This window comes from Macrobrachium nipponense, chromosome 13, assembly GCF_015104395.2.
Source record: "Macrobrachium nipponense isolate FS-2020 chromosome 13, ASM1510439v2, whole genome shotgun sequence".
NCBI classification, from domain to species: domain Eukaryota; kingdom Metazoa; phylum Arthropoda; class Malacostraca; order Decapoda; family Palaemonidae; genus Macrobrachium; species Macrobrachium nipponense.
This window is the reverse complement of record NC_087206.1, coordinates 57,868,214-57,878,835: the sequence shown is the minus strand read 5'-3', so window position 1 is coordinate 57,878,835 and position 10,622 is coordinate 57,868,214. Positions and strand designations below refer to the sequence as shown.

Here is a 10,622-nt window from a genome sequence, read left to right as displayed (position 1 = left end):
GCAAATGAACGCACATGTAGTGCCTGTCAAAGGAGGTGGATTGAGAGAGAGAAACAGACGTTGATATAGGTTGATGATAAAGAAGTCGCTGTCAATTGCAATTCCGAGCGAGAAAATGAGCCATCTCCTTCCAGCCAGATTATTTACTGACTCATCTTAAATTTCAAAAATTGTTCAACTTCAGGACACAGATGAATTATTTATCTTTAATATATTAATCTCAAATCTGACGACAGCAATTTCTTTCAAAGATAGAAAAACCAGCTTTTAAGAATTCGTCATCATAAACATTCTTGAAACAAAATTTATTAATTTATGATAGTTTTAGGGACATTTTTCACTTCCTTAAGAGAGTTATCACTAGTATGAAGGTTGTAAGATGAAGGTGGGACAATAGTTGATGTTTTAAGAATATTTTCCCTTAATTTTGATGCAGGTATAAAGAAATTATATAGTGGCTGGAATAAAATATTTTTTTCATTTACCGACCTGTGTCATTAAAAGACAAAAGGGCCCCATGATAGGCATAGCGAAGTTGTTAGAACAGAACAATACCAGGTTCCCAACCTGGAATGGAGACGCTGAGATTTCATGGTTTCCCTGGTAGTACTACACTTCGCCCAGCATTGTTCCCTCACCTATTGTTTATAGCATGAGACACGACAGCCTCCCTTCACAAGTTGATATCAGTCTTAAGGACATTTATCTCTTACCCATGGGCAAGGCTCCCGGAGTTAATAAAGTAGACTGCCTTTTTATTATTTAATTTCAAAGTCTGGTCTTTTTTTATACGTTATTTGCTATTCTTTATATGATCTGTTGTTTTCATGCAGCTGGTAAAGATCGAGATACCTTGAAAAGAAAGAATATAAGACTTGATGTCAGCTTGGTCACCAATGAAGTCAGGACTACAAATCAAGGTTGAATATACAACTTGGCACTGGGGATTTCCTCAGTACTGTGAAAGCACATTTCTAGCTCGATTTTCCTTTCTTTTTTATGTGAGACAATAAATGAATGAATTAGAGTAATTGTCATCCGTCGTGGAAATAAAAGAGACGATTAAAAGATAAGTAAGCACTGAATGTAAAGTTCAATCTCGGCATTGACTGCAATGAGATGAATTTATAAAACAATGGGAGGGCATAACAGTCTTGAACGAACCTCTCCTGACGCCCGTAACACATCTATCGCAGGTTAATTTTGAAGGTGAAAGAAGAGGGTCTAAACAAGAAAATCAAATCAAATATTTTTCATTTACTGAAAATCTCACTCTGGTGATACACAACTCGTTGATCTTTCAGGGAAGTATCAAGAGCAGCAGTTAGTCTTGCAGAGTTGATGCGAATCCTGTAGAAGAAAAGGCTCTAATTTCCATGGTTGACCTATTCGCAAACAGTGTACCAGTAAAGAAGGTCGACCGAGTCTCCGGTTATGCTTCCTGACGTGAGTTGTGAATTGAGCTTCAACCAACATATGTCTGTGCATGACGTCAACGGCGGGAAGGTTAAATGTCGATTAAACAGTTTTCTACTTTTAATGATATATTGACTTTTTCTTGTCTATATGTACATATTATATTGATTTTACAAAGCATAACAATAAATTTTAAGATAATTTTTTTTCTCACCTAAATATTTTCTGCAAATCATCCCGATGCAATTGTAAGCCATGCACTGCCGAAAAGCTTCGTAGTAAGTTCCAGGGCGCCCGTAGTAAGCAGTATCCTGTCCCGCAAAGTCTGTATCGTACATAATGACCATCTTGCAAGCTGAAAGAGATAGAATGATGGATTTTAACATAAAACGTTTCCAACCATCTGATTTATTACGTAAAATGGATAAGTAAGCTAAGCCCATACCCTTATCAAAAATGAGTGCAACCTACTAACTACAAAATTCCCAGCTAAGGCCAGCACCTGATAAAATTTTATACAATATGCCCAAATCATCGCATCTCATATATAAATAGAATTTGGACATTCTAGTAGTGAGTTAATTATCTAAACAGTAAGGCTTTGTTATCTTTCTATCTGTGGACGGAAGCCTTTCCATATACATACATACACATATAAATAAATATGTATGTATGCGTATATGTATATATACATATATAATATATAGTATATATATATATATATTATATATATATATACATATATATTATATGTGTATATATATAATCATTATTATATATATATATATATATATATATTATATATATATATATATATATATATAGTATGTCTATACATTACCGTGATTCATATACATATATCGAACTACAAATGTCCTTTAATATCTAATTCGCTCTACCTCGGAATTAATATATTTTCATATATGTTTAACCGAGGGGGAATTTATTAAGCGATAATAGAATTGGCGATCGACAGACGCGAACCACCGACCTCTCAATTCTAGGACTGGCAGTGAAACCCCAAACCACCCCGCCACCGCAAGAGATATAAGTATATGCCGCCTCCCACCTCGAATACCTGCTCGCAAAAAGATTCTTCAATATTATGTTGTAAGCCGTCACATACACTTGCATATTGAAAAGACGGAGAGATTCCATTAGTCAAAGAAAAGATTCACTCATGAAGGAAGTGCCTCAGTGGCGTGGTTGGTATGGTGTTGGCGTCCCAGCTCGGTGGTCGCCAGTTCGATTCTCGGCCATTCCATTGAGGAGTGAGATATGTGTATTTCTAGTGATAGTAGTTCACTCTCGACGTGGTTTGGAAGTCACGTAAAGCCGTTGGTCCCGTTGCTGAATAACGGCTGGTTCCATGCAACGTAAAAACACCATTCAAAAAAAAAATCATTCGTGAAGGATAAAGGTATCAATAAGATAAAGATTGTTACTTACTTTTTCCTTCGTTGTGTCTGTCTTTGACCCACGGATGAGGCGAACAGGCAAAACCATCAATCGAGAAGTTGTACCTTTTGTAAACAGGCTGCTCGTACTGAACATAGATGCCTCCAGTGGGACAGTAATTACTTGCATTCTTAGGCTGTAGGGTGGAAGAGAATACACTCTGTCTGTTCATCAACAATGATGGCAGTATTACAGGGTATTAAGGTGACTAAACTTTGGTGAAAAATACATATGTCCAATGTTCTTGTGGTATTCAGATGATAATACATAAATTTATATGTTATTTGATATGAAGGAAAACGAAAATAAAAATAATTGATTAAATAGAAATCTCAATTTTTTAAAATAGTTCGGTTACTGCATAGGATTTTAATATTTTGCTTTATGTATGTATGTATGTATGTATTTATGTATGTATGTATATATATGTAGAACATGTGGATGGAAACTGTGTTTCCACCGACATGTCATATCAAAACGAATCAGATCCTATCAATCTTACCTTGATCCCTAAAAATCAATGTTTATGACTTTCCTTTTTACGGTATGAAGAGGGTAAAGCCAGGCTGGTTCAATATATATATATATATATATATATATATATATATATATATATATATATATATATATATATATATATATATATATATACACATATATATATATATATATATATATATATATATATATATATATATAATATATATATATATGTGTGTGTGTGTGTGTGTGTGTGTGTGGGTGTGAGAGACAGAGAGATAGAGAGACATAGAGACAGAGGTTGGTTGGTTGAGAGAGAAAGAGAAAGTAACGTCTCGACAAGTTAACTTGTTGAGACGTTTCTTTCTCTTTCTCTCTCAACCAACCTCTCTCTCTCTCTCTCTCTCTCTCTCTCTCTCTCTCTCTCTCTCTCTCTCTCTCGTAACCCCCATCTCACAATTACCTCAGGTCGTTTAATTAGATTCATCATTATAAAAAATACATATATTTAAGAACAAAAGGACTAACTAAATAAATCAAATTCTCAAAGAAACAGATTTTTTACTGAATAAGTAAAAAATCTGCAACTTTAGTTTCTAAAGACAACTTAGTGAAAACTCCAAACAATGGTCCACTGTTTTTATAATTCAAACAAAAACCCAAGGAACCCTGGGGATTGGACAAAACCCGTCCACCACTTTCTCTAAAATAACTAGACATCAGTCATAAGATAGGTAATCAAAGTCATAGTCCCCCAACACCATATACCTCCAGGAAACTACCAGATAAGTTCCCATTGAAACTACCATAACCGCATCCGTCCGACACACTCCTGAATTGACATCTTGTTGTCTCAAAATATGTATATACCAAGATAATGAAGTATATTCTCAACACTCATTTCATATATATATATATATATATATATATATATATATATATATATATATATATATATATATATATCACGAAGGAACGCATACTTGGGAATATTCTTAAATCCATGGTAGAAAGGTGGGCAAAAAACTGGAGACTTGGAACAAGTACCTTCGTAGTTTATTCTATATTTTCATGTTGACAATGAATATAACCGAAGTTGAAAGATCTTTATATAAAAAAGAAGAAAGGGGGGCAGAGTTACAGTTTTTCAATCTTGGCAGCGTCTTCTTTAAGCAAAAGAGACAAGGAGAGAGGATCAAGGGACAATCCAGGTCCGAAGTTCGATTCTCGGCTCTGCCAACGCGAAACCAGAGAAATTTGTTTCTGGTGATAGAAATTCATTCCTCGATATAATGTGGTTCGGATCCCACAATTAGCTGTAGGTCCCGTTGCTAGGTAACCAATTGGTTCCTAGCCACGTAAAAATATCTAATCCTTCGCGCCATCCCTAGGAGAGCTGTTAATCAGCTGACTGGTCTGGTAAAACAAAGATATACTTAATTTAATTCAAACCGACATACGGATTCCCATGCTACTAAAGCAATGAGTGTTTTTAACATTGTCCTAATTTAAAGTAGTACTACACTGAATTGACAGTTTAGACTGAATTGACTAGTGTGCTTAATTAAGCCATTTACGCTTAGAATGAAGACCAACTTCTTGCTATCCTCAGGCTGTTTCGAACAAGTGGTGTTTTATGACGTATCTGTGACGCAGGGCCACCCCCCTTATCTCATTATTTTTAAAGAATTATATATCATCATACAATATATGAATTTGCTTTAAAAATTCTTTTATGGCCCACTATAGGTAAAATAACATTTAACCCTGAGTCAAATAACAATTTGAAAAGGTATAGAGGAGGATATGCTACGCCGACATCACTGACACACGTCATTGCTTTTGCGGATGGTTGGGTGGCTAAGCGTAGCTTTAACCTTACTTTCTTAAGTAAAAAAAGGTAATGTCACATATGGCGATGTACAGTGCTTCCGATAATAGGTCGAAGTTTAAAACTTTCAGTGCTTTAGTTGAAAGGAAATCCACAAGTCGGTTTATATTGTTTACGAAAAGCACTGCCATGGCCTCTGGAAAGCATAGTACAGTATAGATAGTTTTTTTTTTTCTTTTTTTACACAGACAGAAGTCTCTCTTCATATAATATCTTCGCCAAAGATAGCGTACTTGTTTTTAGGTTTCTCCAGTTCAAAACCTTGAGAGAAGTTTATCGATATACATGGTTTGGTATGCTGAATCGACAGTAAAATTAAATTCCTACTCACCGGTCTTGGAGGCGAAAAGTTGTAGTAGTTCCATCCAGGAGCTGCAATCAACGTAGTGTCACTTGGTTTGTGGAAGGCTGTGTTCAGTATTTCACACTCCGTGCTTGCTTCTGTGGGTAGTTTGCCTTGTAAATTTGATTTGTTGTATGCCTAGTATGCTTTTTGTGTGTGTACTAAAAAACTCGTTTTGTAATTTACTTCGTAAGCTATCTTTGGAATGCTATGGTATAGATTAAAATTAATCATCTTACTTTGTTCTTTCATTCACGTTCTCTTTTATCTCAGATATTCTTTTCCCATTTAATGACTAATGAACTTGAGCTGACAGAGACAAGAAAAGTTCACATTTTACTGACAAATCGTTGATCAAACAATATTTTAACATATGTTTTAAAAGTGATTCACTGAACTGAAATCCCTTCCTGAGATACAGTCTTACAAATATCAACTGCCTAATTGACAAACTACCTTATGGTTTGACACTTTGTAATTTGCGACTGATCTAGATCAACTTAAAGGTTTTTTCATAATCATATGAAACATAAAACTTTACCGATAGGAACTCAACCTTATATTATTTTGTATTCTCACTATTGGCAAACTATATTTTTGCGATTTGGGAGTCAAATGAAGTTACAAGTTTCTGATTAGTGTTAACATATTTATATACATAATAACAATAGTTCAAACATGCTATCAAACAAAAGCAGTTTAGAAATATACCAATTTGTCTCATATTAAATAAGTCTTTTATTCACCGTGAAAAATCTTGCGTAGATACTTGAAAACAGAAATCGTTAAATTATTGTATATTAAATTCTATTCTGAAAGTACACGAGTACGTACTTGAACTACCCATAACAGGGTGCTATCCAACTACTTTGCGTCAAGGAAGTAATTAATATTATACTTACTGTTGTGATTGAAAGAAATGCAATCTCGCCTGGTGTGACACAACATACCGCAAGCAATTCTCGATATCTTCAGAGAAACCAGCACTGATCCTGGTAGCGTGTAGCGATAGTCCTTCACTAAGGAAGAGAGAGGAGAAGCTTTATTACTCGTTAGAAGGAAAGCAACATTACGAGGGCAAAGTGTCACATTACTTTTCAAGAAACTTATAAAAAAAAGTAGTTTTCCTAAATTTTAGAGGAAAAGCAGAGTTATCATTTTGCTCGTCAGTTTATATAATTATTATGTTTTGTAAAATAATATGATAGCCGAAAAAAATAAGCTTATGAAAAGGAGATTAAAAAATAATGAAGGAAAAATATAAATAAGAAAATTTTGAAAAAATTAAAGTATATAGAAATCTAAGATAACACTAAACTGAGGAAAGAGAAAAATCTTAACAGATTTCTTGTTAACAAATTTCAATATTTGCTGGTGCTAACAAATTAGAGATATATATGGCATTTTTTCTCAATGAAGTTTACAGATGCTATTTCAAGACCCATCCGTGTTTAGCATCAAAAATAGCTAAAAATACTTTTGACTACTATTCGAGTTCTTAACATTTAATAACCGCATTTTTGGTGATGCCTTATAGCCAATCAGTGAATCTAAGTTCGCAAGATACCTCACTTACTTTTCACCTTCCACATTGCTCCGGTGATTTCTCCACGAATGCTGAAAAGGAATCCTGAAGCTAGAAATAATGCTAGTAACCTGATGGATTTCATGCTGGAATTCGCACACTGAAAAGAGAGTAATTTTTAGTTAGAATTCATATCATTCATGAAGGTTTTAGCCAAAGTCTCTTTATACAAAATGTCCCTTCACTTTACATTAACATAAGACTTTTTACAACTATTCCAGTTTATTTCCCTATCTTTTGTGCACAGCTGCCAGTATGATGTGCAATAATGCTTTATTGACAACTACTCATATTCCAAAAAAAGGAAGACAGAAGCAGACCTGCAATGTTTTGATTTTGTAATGGATTTATTGCTATCAGAAAAAAGATCTAATTTAAAGTTTTTTTTTCTCGTAGCTTTATATATGATGAACATTTGCATATATCTCAGCGAGGTATGCTCATAAGAACGTGTAAGGAAGTAAGTACTACAGTAATACCTTTCAGAGGCGCCGATCCACGTGCCTGGTGAACAGGTTAGAATGACCACGACTGACTGACTGAGGGAAGCCTTTGAGAAGCCAGTCTGCTTGACCATGCGCAAACTGCTCCTGGAAGCTGAACTGTAAATGGTATCTGCCGGCTAACAAAAGTTGTAGGAATTAAAGGACTGCAGGAATAAAATAAAACTGTCCATAATCTTTCATGTATCCTACAGGTCAAACTGAGTCACTCTACAGTCTCTAACTTCTGTTTATTATCAGACATTCAACAAAGATGTATAACTATTAACTTTTTCTTCAGTTATTACATCAGATTAAGTCACGAATATCTGCCAAATGTTAACCCTTTCAAACTTTTTAGGCGTCTGTGCATCGCATATCAGATATTTCCACCTGCGGTGTATTTACCAGTATCTATATAATACAGACATATTATATGATATATATCTATATATATATATATATATCATATATATATATATTTACCAGTATCTATATAATGCACACATATTATATGATATACATATATATATATATATATATATATATATATATTATATATATATATATAGTATATAGATATAATATAAATTTATAAAAAATTAATATTAGAATATATATGTATATCATATAAATGTATGCATTATATAGATACTGGTATATATATATATATATATATATATATATATATATATATATATATATATATATATATATATATATCATATAATATGATATATATATATATATATATAGGATATATATCATATATATATATATATATATATATATATATATATATATATATATATATGATATATATATATATATATATATATATATATATATATATATATATATATATATATATATATATATATGATATATATATATCTGATATGTGATGCACAGACGCCTAAAATGTTTGAAAGGGTTAACATTTGGCAGATATTCGTCACTTAATCTGATGTAATAACTGAAGAAAAAGTTAATAGTTATACATCTTTGTTGAATGTCTGATAATTCGGACAAAGTGTGCGGGCAAATCTGCCAATAAACAGAAGTTAGAGACTGTAGATGACTCAGTTTGACCTGTGGGATACATAAGAGAATGGATAGTTTTATTTTATTCCTGCAGTCCTTTAATTCCTACAACTTTTGTTAGCCGGCAGATACCATTTACAGTTCAGCTTCCAGGAGAATGCAGACTTCTCGTAAAAAAAAATAAAAATAAAAATAAAAAAATAAAAACAATGCAAGGGACACAAGCGAATCGTTTTGGAAAACAAGAATCTGTATATATATCTATATATATATATATATATATATATATATATATATATATATATATATATAAATATATATATATATGTAAGTGTTACATAATAAAATATGGAATGTTATTCCATATATATACTAAAACTATGATTAATTAAAACCAGTGACCCAAGAGGTCAACCAGATTGCTTGCAGGAATGTGATCAGACCAGAGACGATAAAGTATGCTAAGATGACGTATACAATAAAGTGGGCTAAGATGACGTGCTGTCACCTGTGGTCCTTCATTTGTTTTGAAAACATTAGTCCAAGCTTCCTGCTTGAGACAACTACCGCGACCTATAATTCAAACGGCCTACGTGATTTGTAATCTATGTCATCTGTATGTATGTTCGTATGTTCGAGCTACTGTCTGCTTCCTTTATGATTTGTAAACGAGATTGTAGTCAGATTTAAATTAGCCATCATCATTGGCAGACCTGTACAAATTTCCTCTGATCTTCATCATGTAATCTCAGAGAATAGAAATATTTTTTGTACTCAGTGTTTTCTACTAGAACCTCACATCAGAAAGAGATCGAATGAAGTTATAACTATCATCATGAGTTTAACATATCTCCGTCGTCTTAACACAAGAAGATATTGACTTCGTAAGTTATCATCAAACCCCAAGACACTCCAATGAGTATGGAAGTGCATAACCAACCGACTTAGCGTAAGATTATCGCAAGTCTAACATAACCTCACAGGGCGTCTTTATTATACAAGGCAACAGCCCTTATATTGGTGGCAGCTTCTAAAAAGAACTCTTCAACGTCTTCCAAAGAAAACGGACATTCAGAAGTATCAGGTCATGGGTATGAAAAATTTACTTGCAACATTAGCCTATTACAATTCAAGTAAATCACATTCATGGGAAAATGTCACATTTTCTTGAAAAACCCAAAGTTTATATAGAAATTAGTTACATAGTGGGTTCTTTCGTTGCATCTCCTGCCTATTAAAGTTTAAAAATTAACCTCAGAGGATGCGCGCGAGGAAATTGTATATAAACCTTTTGTTAGGGGCACATAGGATCGGATTTTATCACAGCTTAATTTCAGTAAGCGTAGAGAAATGCAGAATCATGATTAACATTCTCTTTGACTCTAATGTTGCCTGGCAATCTTACAAATAGCTCCGTTTCACAATTCTTTGTCTAGTAACTTACTACCAATAATATCGAATTTTCTTTGGGATTCGTATTGATATATGTTAATGTGGATATTTTTACGGCCATCAGAGACATGGATAGGTTCACTCATTGTTATAATGCCATGGATAAAAAAGTTTGTACAGCTGACTCCTTTGAATTCCATAAAACATCAGCGAATTCATGTGGGTTAAGTCTGGTTCTTAACGGCTTTCTCCCTCCCGTATTTGGATGTTGTCTGAATTTACTTTACCCTTGTGACAAATATAATTTCACTTACAGGCTGATTAATGGAACCTGGTTACAGTATCCTGCAGTACGAGAGTTTCACATCGCATGCCCGAGCAGATCGTCTACAACTTCAAAAAAACTCGTTCGTCACTGTGGACGACTGCAATGTGAAGGGAATAAGCACCATCATAAGTGAAAAAGCTTATTTCGTGGACTTCTTGGACTGACACCCGTATCCCGTCATTAATCTCGTTTTAATGCGGAAT

General features: G+C 33.6%; 1 protein-coding gene across 1 annotated transcript in view; it reads right to left on the bottom strand.

Moving 5' to 3' along the window:
• Positions 1 to 524: 524 nt before the first annotated feature.
• LOC135225474 (uncharacterized) overlaps positions 525 to 10,622 on the bottom strand; it is a 28,194-nt gene continuing 18,096 nt past the window's right edge. The window contains exons 2-7 of the mRNA XM_064264780.1: positions 7,165 to 7,273; positions 6,491 to 6,607; positions 5,577 to 5,686; positions 2,866 to 3,010; positions 1,631 to 1,771; positions 525 to 1,480 (exon numbers count right to left, since the gene is read on the bottom strand). Of these exons, the coding sequence (XP_064120850.1) occupies positions 1,386 to 1,480; positions 1,631 to 1,771; positions 2,866 to 3,010; positions 5,577 to 5,686; positions 6,491 to 6,607; positions 7,165 to 7,258 (702 nt within the window). The 5' untranslated portion in view covers positions 7,259 to 7,273 and the 3' untranslated portion in view covers positions 525 to 1,385. The remainder of the gene's footprint in view (positions 1,481 to 1,630; positions 1,772 to 2,865; positions 3,011 to 5,576; positions 5,687 to 6,490; positions 6,608 to 7,164; positions 7,274 to 10,622) is intronic.